The sequence below is a fragment of the Mesocricetus auratus genome, unplaced genomic scaffold (assembly GCF_017639785.1).
Source record: "Mesocricetus auratus isolate SY011 unplaced genomic scaffold, BCM_Maur_2.0 Super-Scaffold_100019, whole genome shotgun sequence".
Taxonomy (NCBI): Eukaryota; Metazoa; Chordata; class Mammalia; order Rodentia; family Cricetidae; genus Mesocricetus; species Mesocricetus auratus.
Window position 1 is genome coordinate 13257344 of NW_024429200.1, and position 19859 is coordinate 13277202.

The 19859-nt window shown below is 42.0% G+C and overlaps 1 protein-coding gene and 1 long non-coding RNA gene across 6 annotated transcripts in view; one reads left to right on the plus strand and one right to left on the minus strand.

Moving 5' to 3' along the window:
* Positions 1 to 13230: 13230 nt before the first annotated feature.
* Positions 13231 to 16468, minus strand: LOC121132985. Its single transcript, XR_005869699.1, has 2 exons — positions 15835 to 16468; positions 13231 to 13829 (listed from the first exon to the last, which is right to left on the minus strand). It is a non-coding gene; the product is annotated as an uncharacterized LOC121132985 (long non-coding RNA).
* Positions 16469 to 16608: 140 nt separating this feature from the next.
* Positions 16609 to 19859, plus strand: part of Znf800 (zinc finger protein 800) — a 50995-nt gene continuing 47744 nt past the window's right edge. For 2 of the 5 annotated variants that reach the window (XM_040728516.1, XM_040728520.1), the window contains exons 1-2: positions 16609 to 16745; positions 17745 to 17863. In XM_040728516.1, the coding sequence (XP_040584450.1) occupies positions 17803 to 17863 (61 nt within the window). In that variant the 5' untranslated portion in view covers positions 16609 to 16745; positions 17745 to 17802. Of the gene's footprint in view, positions 16746 to 16993; positions 17123 to 17203; positions 17239 to 17432; positions 17515 to 17744; positions 17864 to 19859 lie in introns of those variants that run through there. The other 3 variants (XM_040728517.1, XM_040728519.1, XM_040728518.1) reach the window with 3 other exon arrangements.

Sequence of the window (19859 nt, forward strand, 5' to 3'; positions counted from 1 at the left end):
CATGCAGCCTACCTTTAAGAGCAGTTTGCTTCTCCAGTGAAATTCCCTTGGAGGAAACTAAATTTTCATTTCTAAGTGGTCATCAACTGGATATAGCTTCTGGGTTAGAAATAGGGGTATGTGCCCTCTTCTCCTTTCATCCTGTGTAGACCTGTGCAGGCCGGTGCATGCTGCCTCTGTCTGTGAGCTCATAAATGCATTGTTCCTGTTGACTTAGAGGTTCTAGTTTCCTTGGTGTCCTCCATCTCCTCTGGCTCTTACACTGTTTCCAACTCTTCCTTGAGCCCTGAGGGAAAGGATTTGATGATGACATCCATGTTAGGGCTGAGTGTTCCAAGGTCTCGGTCTCTCTCTGTCTCTGTCTGTCTGTCTGTCTGTCTGTCTGTCTGTCTGTCTGTCTGTCTGTCTCTCTCTCTCTCTCTCTCTCTCTCTTTCTGTCTATAGGTCTCTGTGTTTGTTCCTATCTACTTGGGGAAGTTTCTCTGGTCATGGCTGCTAAAGGCAGTGCAGAATGTTATTAGGGCTCATTTTGTGACTGTCTCTTTAGCAGAACAGTAGTATTTGGGTTTCCCCTAGATCCCTGACTAACCTTATATCAGATTCCTGGTCACCCAAGCAGTGATGGGTATGGGTTCTGCCTCATGGAGCGGGTCTTAAATCCAATCAGATTTTGGTTGGTTACTCCCACAAGCTTTGTGTCTTCATTGCTGTAGCATATCGTATAGGCAGGACACTATTTTAGATCAAGAGATTTGTAACTGATTGGTGTTTATGTTTCCCTTCTGCAAGTGTGCAGAGTTCCTGTACCAAAGACACTAGAATGTAAGGTGAAGGCTTTATGTAGGTATCAGATTAACTTCTCCATGTTCAATGAGTTGTACATATATGTGTTCAACAATAGGGCTTGGCAATTAGTTTGTGGAGAGTAACCTACAGGCTTGACATCATCCTGGGTTGTTTGGAGGATCCCATGGTACCCATTTGGTGAACAATTTAATTAGATATAACACAATCCCAGTTCTGGAAGCTTCATTTGCTGACAAGAGATGGCCAGTTGAGGCTCTGTCACTCCCACTATTTGCCTCATATATGTATATATTTTGGGCAGTTTCTACTATATTAGGTTACCATACTATCCCAGAATGGCCTTTAATTTTACTTGTCTCTCCATAAGTCTCTCTCTTCCTTCCCACTCCTCAGCTGATCCTCCCATTCCAGTCCCTTCCCCATCCATCCAGAAAAACCTATTATTCTATTTATATTATTTATTCTATTTATCTGTTCCCTAGTTCCTTACTCTATACACAACCTTTGTGGTTTTACATATTGTAGCTTGGTTATCATTAGCAGCTAATATCCACACATAAGTGAATACATAACATATTTTTCCTTCTGGGTCTGAGTTACCTCACTCAGGATGATTTTTTTTAAGTTCTATTAGTTTACTAAAAATTTCATTATTTCATTTTTTAACATCTGAGTAATTTTGCACTGCACACACGTGTCAATTTTTTATTCATTCATCTGTTATGGAACATCTATGTTGTTTTTAATTTCTGGCTATTAGAACAGTGACGAACACAGTTGAACAAGTACATCTGTGGTAGGATGAAGTGCCTTTGGGTATATGACCAACAGTGGTATAGCTGAATCTTTAGGTAGGTCTATTTCTATACAAGTTTGAATGAGTGTTTCACATATTCTACATCCTTGCCAGCATGAGCTGTCATTTGTTTTGTTGATCTTATCCATTGTGATGAGTGTAAGATGAAATCTCAGAGTAGCTTTGATTTGTATTTCCTCAATGGCTAAGGAATTTGAACACTTCTTTAAGTGTTTCTCAGCCACTTGCGTTTCCTCTTCTGAGAATTCCCTGTTTAGATCTATGCCCTTTTAAAATTATTTATTTTCTTAATATGCATTTTTAGTTCTTTATATATTTTGGACATTAGTCCTCTAATGCATGTGCAGTTAGTAAAGAATCTTTTCCCATTCTATAGGTTGCTGCTTTGTCTGATTGATGGTGTCATTTGCCATGCAGAAGTTTTTCAGTTTAATGAAGCCTAATTTATTAATTGTTGATTTAGTGCCTATGCTATCAGTGTTCTGTTCAGAATGTCCTGTCCTGCGCCAGTGAGATCAGAGCTATTCCCCTCTTTCTCTTCTATCAGGTTCACTGTATTGGGCCTTAAATTAAGGTCTTTGGTCTTTGAACCATTTGGAGCTGAGTTTTTTTCAACCTGTTTTTAAAATTTAAATTCGAAACAAGCTTACTTCACATGTCAATCCCAGCTCCCTCTCACTCCCTTCCTCCCCTGCCCCCCCCCCCCGTCTACCCCAACCCCCTACCCAATCCCAACTCCACTCTCCAGGGAGGGTGAGGCCCTTTATGGGGGATCTCCAAAGTCTGTCATATAATCCTGGGGCAGGGGCTAGGCCTTCCCTCATGCGGCCAGGCTGAGAGAGCATCCCTCCATGTGATACCGGCTCCCAAAGTCCATTTGGATGCCAGGGATAAATACTGATCCCCAAAGAATGCGGAGGCCTCCTCACTGACACCCACGTTCAGGGGGTCTGGGTCAGTCCCATGTTGGCCTCTCAGCTATCAGTCTGGGGTCCATGAGCTCCCCCTTGTTCAGGTCAGCTGTTTCTGTGGATTTCACCAGCCCGATCTTGACCCCTTTGCTCATTGCTCTCCTTCTCTGCAACTGGTTTCCAGGAGTTCAATTCAGTGTTTAGCTGTGGGTGTCTGCCTGTTTCCATCAGCCACTGGATGGAGGCTCTAGGATGGCATATAAGGTAGTCATCAGTCACATTATTGGAGAAGGGTATTCAAGGTAGCCTCTTTACTATTGCTTAGATTGCCAGTTAGTGACATACTTGTAGATTTCTGGAAATCTCACTAGTGCCATATCTCTCCTCAGACCTATAGTGGCTCCCTCTATTATGTAATCTCTCATCCTGCTCTTCTCTTTTCTTCCCCTGAATCAATCTTCCTGCTCTCTCATGTCCTCCTCCCGCTCCTCTTTGACCCTTCTCTTTCTCCCAGCTCCCTCTCACCTCCCCCCACCCATGTTCCCATTCCCCTTAGGAGATCCTGTCCCATTCCCCTTCTCTGGGGTACCATGCTTATCTCTCTTAAGGTCCTCCCTGTTTCCCAGACTTTCTGGTGGTGGGATTGTATGCTGGAACTCCCCTATTTCATGTCTAAAATCAATATATGAGTGAGTACACACCATGTTTGTCTTTTTTGTGACTGGGTTACCTCACTTAAGGATGGTTTCTTCTAGTGTTGTTCATTTGCCTGCAAATTTCAGGATTCCATTGTTTTTTTTTTCTGCTGAATAGTACTCCATTGTGTAAATGTACCACATTTTCTCTATCCACTCTTCGGTTGAGGGGCATCTGTTTCATGTCTAAAATCCGCATATGAGTAAGTACATACTGTGTTTGTCTTTTTGTGACTGGGTTACCTCACTCAGGATGGTTTCTTCTAGTACTATCCATTTGCCTGTAAATTTTAGGATTCCATTGTTTTTCCCATTGAGTATTACTCCACTGTGTAGATGTACCACATTTTCTCTATCCACTCTTCAGATGAGGGGGATCGAGGTTGCTTCCAGGTTCTGGCTATTACAAATAATGCTGCTATGAACGTAGTGGAACAGACGTCCTTGTTGTATGAATGGGCATCTTTTGGATATATGCCTAAGAGTGGAGTTGCTGGGTCTTGTGGTAGATTGATTCCCATTTTTCTGAGGAATCTCCATACTGATTTCCAAAGTGGCTGTAAAAGTTGGCACTCCACCAGCAGTGGAGGAGTGTTCCCCTTTCACCACATCCTCTCCAGCATAAATTGTCATTGGTGTTTTTGATTTTAGCCATTCTGACAGGAGTCAGATGGTATCTCAGAGTCATTTTGATTCGCATTTCCCTGATGGCTAAGGATGTTGAACACTTTCTTTAGTGTCTCTCAGCTATTTTAGACTCCTCTATTGAGAATTCTCTATTTAGTTATGTACCCCACTTTTTAATTGGATCATTTGGTGTTTTGGAGACTTGCTTCTTGAGTTCTTTAAAAATTTTGGAGATCAGCCCTCTGTCAGATGTGGGGTTAGTGAATATCTTTTTCCATTCTGTGGGCTGTCTTTTGGTCTTGTTGACTGTGTCCTTTGCCTTACAGAAGCTTCTCAGTTTCAGGAGATCCCATTTAGAAATTGTCATCTCAGTGTCTTTGCTACTGGTGTTATATTCAGAAAATGGTCTCCTGTACCAATTCGTTCACAGGTACCTCCCACTTTCCCTTCTAAGAGGTTCAGTGTGGCTGGGTTGATGTTAAGGTCTTTGATCCATTTGGACTTAAGTTTTGTGCATGCCTATATCCAGTTATGCCAGCACCATTTGTTGAAGATGCTATCATTTTTCCATCGTATAATTTTAGCTTCTTTCTCAAAAATCAAATGTTTGTAGGAGTGTGGGTTTATCTCAGGATTGTCAATTCCATTCCATTGGTCTACCTGTCTATTTTTGTGCCAATCCCAAGCTGTTTTCAGGGTTATAGCTCTATAATAGAGCTTGAAGTCAGGGATGGTGATGCCTCAGGAAGTTCCTTTATGGTACAGGGTTGTTTTGGCTATCCTGGGTCTTTTGTTTTTCCATATAAAGTTCATTATTGTTCTTCCAAGGCCTGTGAAGTGTTGTGCTGTATTTTGATGGGGATTGCGTTGAATTTGTACATTTCTTTTGGCAAGATTGCTAATTTTACTATGTTGATCCCACCTATCCAAGAGCATGGGAGGTCTTTCCATTTTATGGTATCTTCTGCTATACAGGTCTTTCACTTGTTTGGTTAGCATTATCCCCAGATATTTTAGGTTGTTTAGGCTATTGTAAAGGGTGATGTTTCTCTGATTTCTATCTCAGCTCATTTATCATCTGTATATAATAGGGCTACTGATTTTTTGAGTTAATCTTGTATTGTGCCACTTTGCTCAAGGTGTTTATCAGCTGTAGGAGTTCGCTGGTAGTTTTTTTGGGTCACCTATGTAAAGTATCATATCACCTCAAATAGTCAAAGTTTGATTTCTTCCTTTCCAATTTGTATCCCCTTGATGTCCTTTTGTTGTCTTATTGCTGTAGCTAGAGCAATATTGAAGAGATATGGAGATAGTGGAAAGCCTTGTTTTGTTCCTGATTTTAGAGGAAATGTGTTGAGTTTCTCTCCATTTTGTTTGATGTTGGCTGTTACTTTGCTGTATATTGCTTTTGTTATGTTTATGAATGTTCCTGTTATCCCTGATCTCTCTAGGACCTTTATCATGAAGGGGTGCTGGATTTTGTCAAAGGCTTTTTCAGCATCAAGTGAGATGATCATGTGTTTTTTCTTTTTCAGTTTGTTTATATGGTGGATTACATTGGTAGATTTTCGTATGTTGAACCATCCCTGCATCTCTGGGATGAAGCCTACTTGATCATGGTGGATGATTTTTTTCTGATTTGTTCTTGGATTCGATTTGCTAGTATTTTATTGAGTATTTTTGTATCCATGTTCATGAGGGATATTGTTCTGTAGTTCTCTTTCTTAGTTGTGTCTTTGTGTGGCTTGGGTATCAAGATAATTGTAGCCTCATAAAAAGAGTTTGGCAATGAACCTCCTGCTTCTATTGTGTGGAACACTTTGAGGAACATTGAAATTAGCTCTTCCTTGAATTTCTGGTAGAATTTTGCACTGAAGTCATCTGGGTCTGGGTTTTTTTTTTTTTGGTTGGGCGACTTTTGATGACTGTTTCTATTTCATTAACGGTTATAGGTCTGTTTAGATTGCTCATCTGTTCTTGATTTAATTTTGGTAAGTGATATCTATCCAGAAAATTGTCCATTTCCTTTAAATTTTCAAATTTTGTGGAGTACAGGTTTTCAAAATATGACCTGAAGATTTTCTGGATTTCCTCAGTGTCCATTGTTATGTCCCCCTGATTTTGTTAATTTGCATGTTCTCTCTCTCTGCCTTTTTATTAGTTTGGATAAAGGTTTGCATATCTTGTTGATTTTCTTAAAGAATCAACTCTTTGTTACATTGATTCTTTGTATTTTTTCTTTGTTTCAACTTTATTGATTTCAGCCCTCAATTTGATTATTTCTTGGTGTCTACTCCTCCTGGGTGAGTATGCTTCCTTTTATTCTAGAGCTTTCAGTTGTGCTGTTAATTCTCTAGTGTGACTATTTTTCAGTTTCTTTATATGAGCACTTAGTGTTATAAACTTTCCTCTTAGCATTGCCTTCACAAGTTTGGATATGTTTTGTCTTCATTTTCATTGGATTCTAGGAAGTCTTTAATTTCTTTATTTATTTCTTCCTTGACCCAGGAATGGTGCGATTGCACGTTGTTCATTTTGCATGAGTTTGTAGACTTTTTGCAATTTGTGTTGTTGAATTCAAACTTTAAATCATGGTGGTCTGATAAGATACAGGGGTTATTCCAAATTTTTTGTACCTGTTAAGGTTTGCTATGTTGCCAAGTATTTGGTTGATTTTAGTGAAGGTCCCATGTGTCACTGAGAAGAATGTATATTCTTTTGTGTTTGGATGGAATGTTCTATAGATGGCTGTTAAACCCAATTGGGTCATAACTTTTTTTTTTGTTTTTTTCGAGACAGGGTTTCTCTGTGGCTTTGGAGGCTGTCCTGGAACTCGCTTGGGTCATAACTTTTGTTAGTTCCTTTGTTTCTTTGTTAAGTTTCTATCTGGTATTCCTATCTAGTGGTGAGAGTGGGGTGTTGAAGTCTCCCACTATAACTGTGTGAGATATTATGTGTGATTTGAGTTTTCAGTAATGTTTCTTTTACAAATGTGGGTGCCTTTGTATTTGGGGCATAGATGTTTAGAATTGAGACTTCTTCCTGATTTTTTTTTCCTGTGATGAATATGAAATGACCTTCTTCATCTCTTTTGATTGATTTTAATTTGAAGTCTAATTTGTTCGATACTAGGATAGCTACACCAGCTTGTTTCTTGGGAACCTTTATTGGAAAATCTTATCCCAACCTTTTACTCTGAGGTAATGTCTGTCTTTGAAGTTGAGGTGTGTTTCATGTATGCAGCAGAAGTATGGAATCTGTCTTCATATCCATTCTGTTAGCCTGTATCTTTTTATAGGCAAATTAAGACCATTAATATTGATGGAGATTAAGGACCATTGAGTGTTAATTCTTGTTTGTTTTTTATTTGTTGGTGGTGTTATTGTTTGTGGATTTACCAGCTGTTTCTTTTGGCTTTCCATAAGGTTAGCTTATCTATTGCCTGTTTTTGTGACCGTAGTTACCTTCCTTAGGTTGAAGTTTTCCTTCCAGTACTTTCTGTGGGGCTGGATTAGTGGATATTTATTGTTTGAATCTGGTTTTGTCGTGGAATATCTTGTTTTCTCCATTCATAGTGATTGAAAGCTTTGCTGGGTATAGACGTCTGGGCTGGCATCCATGGTCTTTTAGACCTTCTGGCTTTCAGAGTTTCCATGGAGAAGTCAGGTGTGATTCTTATAGATTTGCCTTTATATGTTATTCGGCCCTTTTCCTTTGCTGCTCTTAATATTCTTTATTCTGTATTTTTGGAGTTTTGACTATTATGTGATGAGGGGACTTTCATGGTCTATTTGGCATTCTGTAGGCTTCTTGTACTTTCATTGACATGTCTTTCTTCATATTGGGAATGTTTTCTTCTATTATTTTGTTGAATATGTTTTGTGCACTTTTGAGTTGGGTTTCTTCACCTTTTTCTATCCCTATTATTCTTAGGTTTAACTTTTTCATGGTGTCCCATATTTCCTGAATATTTTGTGTTATGCATTTTTTGGACTTAAATTTTCTTTGGTCGATGAATCTATTTTTCCTAGTGTATCTTCAACGCCTGAATTTCTCTCCTACAACTCTTGTATTCTGTTGGTTATACTTGCATATGTAGTTCCTGATCATTTACCTGTCTTTTCTAATTCCAGCATGCCCTCAGACTGCATTTATTATTTATTTATTTATTTATTTTCCCTATTTCAGGTTTCAAACCTTGCACTGTTTGAATTGTTTCTTGCAATTTTTGGTTTGTCTTTTCGTCCATTTCTTTAAAGGATTTTCTCATTTCCTCTTTTAGGATCTCTTTCATCTTCATGGAGTTGTTTTTAAGGTGGTTTCCTTTTGCTTCATCTGTGTTGCGATGTAGAGTCCCTAGACTCTGGTGGCATCATATTGGTTTTTCTGTTGTTTTATGTGTCATATTGTCCTCTTCCCATCCCTTCTGTCAGTGGGTGCAGTTGGGGTCTCTTCCTCTCCTTGTGGGTATGGGTCCAAGGTTCTCTTCTAGGGTGTTAAAGCAGGTCTAATACTCTAATGGGTCTCATGGTGGGTTCAGGCAGGGTTGAGGCATTCCCTCCCCTGGAGTTGCACAGCAATGTCAGGGGACTTGAGGTTGCTTGGTCCACTGGGGGCTAGTCAAGCTGCCTGCAGTCCCCAGGCCAGGAGATCCCAGCTTCATTTTTTTCATCTATGCTTTAAAGTCATTTGCCTCTTTTGCCAGATTTTTCTAAGATATTTCTTCTCTGGAGGCTATTGTACATGGGATTGTTTCTCTGATTTCTTCCTTGGTATGTTCATTGTTTGTATATAGAATGTCTACTGATTTTTGTTTGCTATTTTTATACTTTGCTGGATGTGTGTATCAACTGTAGGAGTTTTCTGGTAGAGTCTTTAATGTATAGAATAATATCAGCAAATAAAAATGTTTGACCTCTTTCTTTCCTATTTGTATTGCCTTTATCTCTCCTTTCATTTGGCTTATTGCTTTAGCTAAAACTTCAAACGCTATATTGAACTGGAGTGGAGAGACTAAGCATCTCTGTCTTGTTCTTGATTTTAGTGGAAATTCTTTTTCTCCATTTAGCATGATGTTAGCTGTATATTGCTTTTATTATGTTGTCTTTCCTATTTCTCTAAATTCTCTAGAATTCTTATCATGAAAGAATGCAGGATTTTGTTTTAGGCTTTTTCTCTATCTAATAAGATAATCATGTGGTTTGTGTCCTTCATCTGTGTTAAACTAAAATCAATTTTATGTGATGAATTACATTTATTGTTTACGTATTTTGAACCCTGCATCTCTGTGATGAAGCTGAGTTGTGGTAGATGCTATTTTTTATGTATTTTATTGAGAATTTGTTACTATGATCATTAAAGATAATTGGTTTATAATTATTTTTGGGGGGAGTCTTTTCTGGTGTGTTTCTATTAGGAAAATACTTCATGAAGAGAATTTGGAGTTGTTTCTTCCTTTGTTATTGTATGGAATAATTGCTGTATTATTGGTGTGTATTTATCTATGACAATCTGGTAGAACTCTGTGCTGACTCCATCTAGCCTAGGTCTTTCTTTTTAGTTGAGAGATTTGAGAATACTACTTCCATCTTGTTAATTGAATTTTTTATTTAATTAGTTACTTAATCTTTATTTAATTTTGGTAGGTTATATAAATCTATAACCTATCCACTTCTTTTAGATTTTCTAGTTTAGTAGAATATAGGTTTTTAAGTATATCCTTATGAATATTGGTATTTCCTCATTGTTTGTTGTAATTTGTCCCTTTCAGGTAAGATCTCCATAGCACAGCTGTGGGAGAAATGGTTTGTAATCTCTCCTTTTTCTAATGTAATTATTTTGGATCTTTTCTTTCTTTTGATTAATTTGGCTAAAGTTTGGTCAACTTCCTTAATTTTATCAAAGACACAATGTGTTCCATTAATTCTTTTGTATTGTTTTTTAAAATTTCAATAATTTCAGCCCAATATATTATATTTTTCCATCTATAGTTTTTGCTTCTTTTTATTTTAACAAGGCCTCCAAGTGAATCAGTATTAATTTGAGATCTTTCAACTTTTTTGATGTAGGTAGTTGGTTCTATAGAGTTTTCTCTTAGGACTACCTTCATTGTAATCTCACAATTTAGTATAGTGCAATTTCATTTTCATTCGATTTTAGGAACTTAAAAATCTTTTCCTATTGACACATATCTCACTGAATGCAGAGAGTTTGAACTGATGCTTAACTAGAGGCTTTACCTCTCCTGAGTAGTGTTCATGATACTGGAAGTACTTTGCATACTACTGGAGGAGACAGGTAACCATCGACCAAGGTACAAATCTGATGATCTACATCGATGACCTACCTGCAAGACATGCTGTTGCAATAATGACACAAATGGGTGTGGGAGCAACCAACCACTCTCTGGAATTAAGACCCACTTCATGAGATGGACCTCATGTGTGAGATGAACTGAAGCCTGACGCTGTGTGGCCTAGAACCTGAGACTGGACAGCACATGGGCTTAGGGGAAAACCAAATACTGTTCTTCTAAAGGAACATAGTGATAAAGTGCCATTTTGCTATATCCACATATCAGAGCCTCACTTGGCCACCCTTACAAAGTTTCCTCTTGCAGTAGATGGAAGCACAGACACCCACAACTGAATAAAATGCAGAGTAAGGGACTTTGGAATGCTCAGTTCTGAATGGGAGGTTTTCATCAATCTTCTCCCCTCAGGGCTCAGGGAGCTATACAGAAGAGGAGGCAGAATGATTATAAGAGCTGGAGGGGATAGATAATTCCAGGAAATGGTGTCTTCCAGACACAACAGGAAAGAAGCACATATGAACTCACAGAGTCTGTGGCAGCACGTATAGTGTCTTCACAGGTTCTAGCCAGATGAGGTCCCAGCTCTGAGATGGGGAAGGGGACATGGACCACCACCCATAACCAAGAAGTTCTCTTCAACTGACATCTGATGAAAAAATCTAGTTTTCTCCACTGGAGACTCACTGGGTGTACTGCCCACAATGAAGGGTAGACCCATGTTCAGCAGTAGTGGCCAACACAAAATGAATTCAATGCTGTTCTTCTAATAATTTTCATCTCATATTGCTTTTGTGGGCATTTCTTGTATGTTGCTTATATATTATAGTTTCCAATTTTTTATGGGTTTTGTGTGTGCATCTGTCTGCATGTCTATGTGTTTTTTTCTTTTCTTTTGTTGTTTTATTTTTGAGAGAGAGAGGAGGAAGAAAGGGAGTGGAGTTGTATGGATGTGTAGGTGGAATGATGTGGGAAGAGTTTGTGAGGGGAAACTGTGATCAAATACATATTATCTGAATTTTTTTTCGGTTAAGAGTTAGTTGACCCAGTTTTCATTCAGTAGACTATTGTTTCATTTCCATAAGTTTGGGTGCTTTCTATTGCTGTTGGGATCAGATAGGATGCAAGTTATTTCAACTTTCCTATGTTTGTTGAGACTTGTTTTGTATCCTAATACTTTGTCCATTTTGAGGAAGTTCTGTAGGTTGCTGAAAATAACATGTATTCTTTAGCATTTGTGTGAAATATTCTGCTGATGCCTGTTAGATCCACTTGATTTATGTCATTTTACTTCAACATTTCTTAATTTTCTCTCAGATGACATATCTATGGGTTGTTGAAATCACTTTGCTATAATCTATGATTTTTTTTTGGTTTTTCAAGACAGGGTTTCTCTGTATTGTTTTGGAGTCTATCCTGGTACTAGCTCTATAGACCAGGCTGACCTCGAACTCACCGAGATCTTCCTGCCTCTGCCTTCCGAGTGCTGGCATTAAAGGTGTGCGCCACCAACACCCGGCCTAATCTATGATTTTTAGATCTAATATTTCTTTTATAAAACTAGTTACTTGTGTTTGGCTCATCTGTGTTTTTAATTTTAATATCCTCTTGTTTTCCTTTAATCAGTATGAAGTGACCCTCCTTATTTGTTCTGAGTAGTTTTGGCTTGAATCTATACTGTCAGATATTATAGAGAAGCTATACATGCTTATTTTTTAGTTCCATTTGCCCCCTTTACTTTACCTTAAAGTGGTGTCTATCATTAACAGTGAGATGTGTTCCTTGGGAGCAAAATCACCATTTACCATATTCTCTACGAGTTCCTTGAACATATTTATAATTGAAATCATTGTGAGTCATCTAATTTGCTTTGCTTAGGGACATTACTATGGTAGTATTATTTTTTAAAGAGCATATATAATGTCTTAGTTATTCATATTGTGTTTTGTGATAAGACTTAGGTTTCTAGAGTTAGGTCACTCACTGACTGGTAGTGTTTCTTGGTTTATCTGTCCTTGGTTGAGTTGCTATTTTTCACATTATGACAGCTTGTCTGGTTATGAGTGTTGGGGGTTCAGTCTTGGGACCACTGTATGTTGATGTGAAAACAGGGTATCAGAAGTGGTCCTTGCTCAGCTAGGGCTAGGTGCACCTTGTGAACACAGAGCAAACCTTCTGTAGGGGTAGATTTTTGTTGCAGATCTTCAGAAGTCTGTAGAAGCTCACAATGTTTTATAGGTGGTCCTTAGGTGTTAGGGGCTAAAGTCCAAAAGTGGGAGTGAGTAGTATTACCTGAGGGAGGTATGCAGGGGTGGATTTGCAGCAGAGGTGGGGGGTGACCTAAGGGTGCTCAGAATCAGTGTTCCTCAGGTGGCAGATCAGGATCACAGTGGCGTGAGAGTCATTACCCGGAGGATGCGCATTTAGTCTTCTATTAACTATTTAAGTTATCATAGAAAATAATGTTTTCAACATGGCATTTTCATAAAGATGCACTATTAAACTCTATCCTTGTTCATCCCTATTGCCTACCCCGTTCTCTTTCCCTCTTCTGCTAACACCTGTTGAGGATGTGGGAAACAGGAACCCTTACACATTGCTATGGGAATGTAGCATAGTATGCTGGGCTTTTGACCTGTTTTGACTAAAAGTACCTGGTGGATGTGATGTTACGTAACTCCTGAGGTCCTATAGCTCTCACCAGACTGGCTTGGCATGCTACTACTGCATGAGGAAGTCCAAGCTACTCATTTTGAAGAGGAAAGGCTACACTGAGGGGATCCCAGTCGTCAGCAAGCATCCTGAGCAGCAGCAACTTGGTGACTCAGACAAGGCTAACCCAAATTACTGATCTACAAACTGAGAGCATACACAATGGCTTGATGCTCTGGTGGTGGCTTGGTATGCGATAATTACGTTTGTGAATGTGCCTTAGTCTCTAACACTGCGGATAAGACAGAGTGACTTTAAACCATAAAACAGATTTGGGTTCCTCAATAGGCTGTAATTTTGGACTTTTAAGAAGGAATGCCAGTTTGAGCCAGTGAGATTCTGTCTCAAAAATTAAGGCTGTAATAATTTATTAGCCAGACCAGTCATCACTGTGAACCAATATCTGAAATAGCCAGTAGGGGGCCATGGTTATGTTTTCAGGGGCCCCAGTTTCTACTTCTTGGCTTTGTTGGTTCTGGGATCCAAAGTGAAGCAGAACATCACAGTAGCAAAACCACGTGGCAGGCAGGCAGGGCAAACAGAGAAAGTGACCTGAAGCCAGATAGAACCTTCACTGTCACCTCCCCAGTGCTTTTCCTTCAGACAGGCCTTGTACTGACCAGTTTTTTTTTTTTTGTTTTTTTTTTTTTTTGTGACGAGGTCTCATGTACCTCAGGCTGGCATCAGCTTGCTATGTAGATAAGAATGGCCTTGTACTCCTCCTGGGATCACTATGGCCACTGTATAGATAGTTTCTTGACACATTGTACCTTTCAAAATTGGCAGGATCTGTTGGTTCATCCTTCACACACCATGTGATTGACCCCACACAGTTACGATATGGTGAGTCAACTCAGCATTAGTGGCTAAATTCATGAGTTCCCATGTCAAATTGTTTCAGATGTCGGCTCAACTGCCCGTCAGCTGCAGTTTTTTTTTTTAAACATTCACTACAGAATGGAAGAAGAGGGAATTAAAAGGGTTAGTACTTGAAAACATGTTAAGGGGTAAATGCATCTTAGATATTAGACTGCCAATATAGTAACGAACTACCTAGGTCTGGAAAGCAGCCATTACTGGTCACTTAGGATTTTTAGGTCTCTGTTTTCTCAGGTATAAATTAAGGTTTACTAGGAAATTCCTATGGTTTATTTTCATCTTTAAAATTCTATGACCTAGTGTTTAGTATCTGTTTTACTAACTAAAGTCTGAACTTTTCAGATTTTTTAAGAAATTTACTCTTAGCAATTCTGAGGACCTTCTAGTAATGTTATTTGTAACACTGCTCTTCCAGTCGACATTAAAAATTTAAAACCATTTATACATGTATGAGTGTTTTGCTTGCACGCATGTATGTATGTATGTATGTATGTATGTATGTATGTATGTATGTGCATCACATTTTCTGTGCCACTGCAGTCAGAAGAATGGGGCTGATCCTCTGGAACTGGAGCTACAGTTGTGCGTCACTGGGTGGGTGCTGGGAACTGAATCTAGGTCCTCTACAAGAGCAACCAGTACTCTTTATTACTGAGCCATCTCTCCAGCCTGCATAAAACAAGCTGTAAAACTAACACCTGGCAAGCAAACACTGGAATTCCCACTGAAATACATAATAAAGACTTTCCTGGCTTATAAAATGCAGAATTTATTTTTAAACATGGGATAAGTACACTTATTGCATAAAATCAAGAAAAAATATCATTTGAAACAAAATAGTTTACTTCAAATTTTGCCACTCAACTTTCTCCAACGTTGAGAGTCTTTCAGTGTTTTCATTGTAGTTTTGAGTTGTGTGTATATCTTTGTGCTTTACTTTATTTATATCACTTTACACAATTATAGCCATTTAAAAGAGTGGAATCTTAACTATTTACAGAACACTGGAAGATGAATTATAGCTTCCCTATTGCCTACTCTTATTAAAGTGTTACATGCTTCATTCAGACAAAAGCATCTATAATTACAGCATCCATTACATTTCAAAACTTATTTTGGTTTAAGCATGTTCCATACAACTAATAGCATCCGGACAATTTTTGTGCATCTATGGATATACGGTCCATGCTGTATATCTTCAATTGCTCTTGGGTCTCTTACTGAACTTGGACCTCATCCGTTTGCTGATGCCAGCTAGCCGGTAAGCCCGGGGATTCTTCTGCATTGGTCTCCTTTGCACAGGATTGCATTGGTATTTTTTCTTTTTCCCATATTTTTTTATTGATTCTTAGACTTTCATATCACGCACTCCAATCCCACTCATTTCCCAGCCCTTCCAGATCTGCCCTCCACCCTTGTAGTTATTTTGTCTAACATGGGTTCTGGGACCAAATTCAGGTTTTCTTGCTTGCTTGCAAGCACTTTACTGACAATATCTTCCCAAGCCCCAAATATGATTTTTAGCGGTTGCAGAATACCATCACATAGAAGGAGCACTTTATAGTATATTGACCTATAATCTCCATTTGTTTCTTGACAATGGGACAGAAAACAAGACCATAGGATATACTATGAAGCAGCAGATCACTTTTCTATCCCATTCGGTTCCAAGAGGACAGGGTCAATGAAGCATTCCATTAACAGCCCTGCTATTTACAAACTTCGTTTACAAACTTTGTTTGGGATTTTCAAAATCGATTTTGCTTATTTTCTTCTCAAACACAGAGCTGAGTGTGGTGGCCAGCCTGTAACCCCAGCTTTGATAAGGGCAGAGCACAGGGGAACCCTGAGATGAAAGTCAACCTGGACTAGTCAGTGAGTTGCAGGCCAGCCGGAGCTACTTGGCAAGACCATCTCAAAAAACAAAATACCAAACACCTTGAGCCAACCTTCCTAAACTTTACTGTTTCGGAAGTTCGAAAACAGTAAGCCAGATAAATGTGTTTTTCATCAATGTTAAGATAAATAAGGGCAAATTGGCACTCTAAAATATCTTGACCAAGAGCTGACACATACTTGAAGTTAGCAAGGGCAAGAATTCCAATCTCAGAGTTGGGAAGAAGGTGGGGACTGCAGCTACTCGCCATGGGAAGCAGCCCGAGGTCTGCAGATTTGACAGAAGATGGTCATCTTCGATCTTTGGGGATTTTCCAAGCAGGAGGCTGGGGCCAAAGAAGGAAAGTGCGTGCTTGCCATGTGATCCAACTTCACTTTTAGGTTTGCACTATCAGAGCGCAGCAGGAGTCCCGATCCTCAAGCCTCTTGCATCCCAAGTTCCAGAAGGCACAAGTGCATAAATGCTGCCTAGCCAACACCTGCCAGCCTTTGCGGATCGAGTCCACTTGGGGCTCACACTCCCTTCTTCTCCGTCGTCTTCCCAACCCGTGGCAGGTTCGGGTCGGCCGAAGCGCAGCGTGAGCAACAGTTTGGAGCCGGAGCGAGCCTGCGGCGCGTGCCCGGAGGACGTGCCAGCGGCTCTCACACCTCGGGACGCACGCCTCCTCGGCCCGGGGCCCCGCAGCCGCCGACCGCCGGCCGCCGGGAGGACGCAGGGGCGCGCGCCGGCGAGGCCCTCCGTGCACCTCGTCGCCCTCGGCGCCGCCAGCCCCGCGCAGTCGCCCCCCGAGGCCGGCCCCGCGCGTCGCCTCCCCACCGGGGCTGCCCGCCCGGCGCATGCGCGCCGCGCTGCCGGGCGTGCCGGCCACCCTCCCCCCACTCACTCCGTGAGCTTGTCACTTCCTGCCCTCGCCCCATCTCCGTCCGGGGTCAGTCAGTCGCTCCCTGTCGCAGCCGGAGACTTCTCTGCTTCCCCCTTCCTACCCTCTCCACGGCGGTCTCTCGGGCTGTCCGGGGAGGGGGCGGCCGAGAGAGAAAGCGACTGACTTCCATAAAGTTTCCCGAAGCATCTGCTACCCGAAAGGCCCCAGGTGGGGGACCCGGCGCAGCTCCCCGCCCCTCTCCAAAGCCCGGGGGACCGTTGCAGGTGGAGCGGCGCTGAGGGGAGCCGGGCTCGGCGCGGCCGGCCGTTGCCCTGGAGAGGAGAGGGGCGCCTCCTTCCCGGCCGCTCCGGTTCCAGCTCCTTCGGCTGCTGCGCCGGGCGGTTCCTCCTGTCAACCGCCTGCGCCCGCGCGCCGCCAGCTCGCCGGCCCGGAGCGCCCGAGGGCCGCCTTGAGCCGCCACCGCGGCCCGAGGACGTGGTGAAGCCGTGGCGCTTCCGCGTCCGCGCCGCCAGCCGGGGGACTCTTTGGGAGCGCGCCGGGCCTCAGCCGTCTCGGCTTCGCGCGGTGCGCCCGGGCTGCGCCAGGTGGGGCCCTCCGCCGCGTCCGTGCGCCCGGCCGGTGCCGCGGCCCGCTCGCCTCCCGGCTCGCCCGCTCGCTTGCTCGCCCGCCTCCCCGCCCGCCCGCTCGCTCCGGGAGTTGAGTAAGTTGGGCGCACTTGGCGGCGCGTACCCGACCTACTCCAGGGAGACCACCCCGGGCGCACGTGCGTGGCGGGAGGGCGCGGGCTTCTCCTCGGCCGCACAGGGCTCCCCCTCCCTCTCCCCGTCGCTCCCTGCGCCCCCCGCTCTCCGCGCGCCAGTCCGCCCGCCCGCCAGCCCCGGACGGCGAGGCCGCAGCCGCCTGCGCAGCCCGCCAGGCCTCGGCCGTGCGCTGCGTTGCGCTGCGCTGAGCTGCGCGCCGGACGCTGCGTTTCCGGGTAAGGGCGATGAACCTGTGCGGGGAACTGGGTGCGAGGCTGCAGGCCCGGCGGGAGGGCGAGCGGGCTGGCGGGCGGGAGGGCGTCCGTTTCTTTGCCCGGCGGCGGAAGGTGCGGGCCTTGGCGTGGGAGAGCAGAGAGCGCACGGTGGGGATGGTCTGTGGAGATTGCAGCTGCAGCCTCCCCGGGGAAGTTCGGGGACAGTGACGGGTTTGTGCTTCTGTTCACAGCCGAGCCTCAATGAAGAGCTTCTCCCAGTGAAAAGGAAATAGGTCGCACCCATTAAAAATGCCTTTGAGGGACAAATACTGTCAGACTGACCACCACCATCACGGATGCTGCGAACCAGGTAAGTCCTTTCCTTGCCCAGGGTCTCTGCTCTCCTCCCTCAGAACCACTGGGCCTTCAGTGTTGTCTCTGAGAAGTCTTCCCTAACTAACAGTGCGTCTGTTTCCACAGCGGCCTTCTAAGAGCCTGGACAAACCCGAGATCTCTCTAGCTTGATCCCCTAGAGAAAGTGCTGCAAGTGTCACCGTCAATCATTTCCACAAGATCAGTCAGCTTCTTTCCCTTTTTGCAAGGCTTTCGGTTAGTGGTTTACTCCACGCTCTGAGTGTTTCAAACGGAAGGAAAAGGCAAAGATAGATTCGTGGTGGAATACTAGAGTCCATCCTCATGAGAGTTGTTTATCACTGAAATAAGTTTCTCGTGCTGTATTTCTTTAAACCATAGGATAATGTTTACCCCCCCCAACCCACCCCCAAACCCTCAAAAGTTTAGTTTGGGTCAAGTTTAAAAACATCTTAACTGTTTTGGATAGAGTTTATTGTATTGCAGATTATTTAGAATACTTAAGTATACCTAAGGTATTTAAGTTGAAATGATTCAGCTACATTTATGATATTAAAGCTTTTGACTCTCATGAAAAATATCAGTGAATTCTAATTGGATAGACATTGTATTGATGGTTCTTAGAACTTTGACCTTAAAAGGGACATCATGGAAAACGTACAGTTGTTACAAATAAAGGCCATTCTACTCTAGTTCAAAGACAAGTGTTTATCACTTTTTATTTGAAAGTTACCAGGGATGGTATTTTTTCTACTTTGGCTTTTTTTTATTAAAAAATTTTATTTTTAAATTTAAATTCAAATTAGAAACAAGGTTTCTTCACTTGTCAATCTCAAGTCCCTCTCCCTTTCCCTCCCCTCCTCCCACGCCCTCCCAACACCCACCCAATAGCCCCTCCTTTGCCCAGGGAGGGTGAGTTCTTCCATGGGGGTGTCCATAGTCTGTCATTTCATCCAGGACAGGGCCTAGACCCTTCCCCAAGAGTCCAGGGTAAGACTGTATCTCTCATTGTGGGATGGGCACCCAAAGTCCATTTGTATGCCAGGGATAAATACTGGTCAACTACCAAAGGCCCCATAGATTGCCTAGGCCTCCTCACTGACACCCCCGTTAAGGGGGTCTTGATCAGCCCCATGCTGGATTCCCAGGCATCAGCCTGGGAGTCAAGAGTTAACCCTTGTCAGGTCAGCTGTTTCTGGGGGTTAAACCACTTTGGCTTGTTTTTAATTGAAATATTTTAATTACACTGATGTATTTAAATTTTTATCATACCAGTTTATTTTAAGTGTTTTGTTTTGAGAAGGGAAAGTGGTAGTAGTAAAGGGGAAGAAACTTTTTTTAAGAAAACATTGATGAGCATGACAGTACCCATTTGGTTCCAGCCTCATTTCTCTTGTATTTTGTTGGGTCATTAATATCCTAATAGAACAGGTGCCTCTAGGATGGGACCTCGTGTTTTAAATTCAGCTCCAGACCCGTCTAACTTCAGTGCTTCTCTGTGCTGCATGTCTTGTGTATCTGAGGTGAAGATGTAATATGGCACTGAATAGCGTTTACTAGTTCGCACATTCATTTCTTTAACAAGTCATTATTGAGCATCCCTTAGGTGCCAGGTGTTACCCAAGGCAATGAGATATAAATGGTGAAAAAGACAGTGCTTTATTCATATAACTTTTGAATGGGAAGAGATAGATTGAAACAAATAAACAAGGTAACGTTTGAACATGATTTACAGTACACGCTGGTAATTAAGTATTTAAAGGACTTAATGCCTTTAAAAATGCTTTCTGGAATTTAATTTTTTAGTGTGGATTGTATTTTTTCCAATTAACAAATCAGCAAGTATTATTAATTAAAAATTAAAAGTTACTGCTTATTAATATTTGCTTCCTTAGGTAGAACTAAATACTTTGGAATGTTTATTTCAATGGAAAGCTAGACATTTGCTGACTTTTAGCTTAGTTCATTGTCGTTGTTATTTCAGGGAAGGTGTG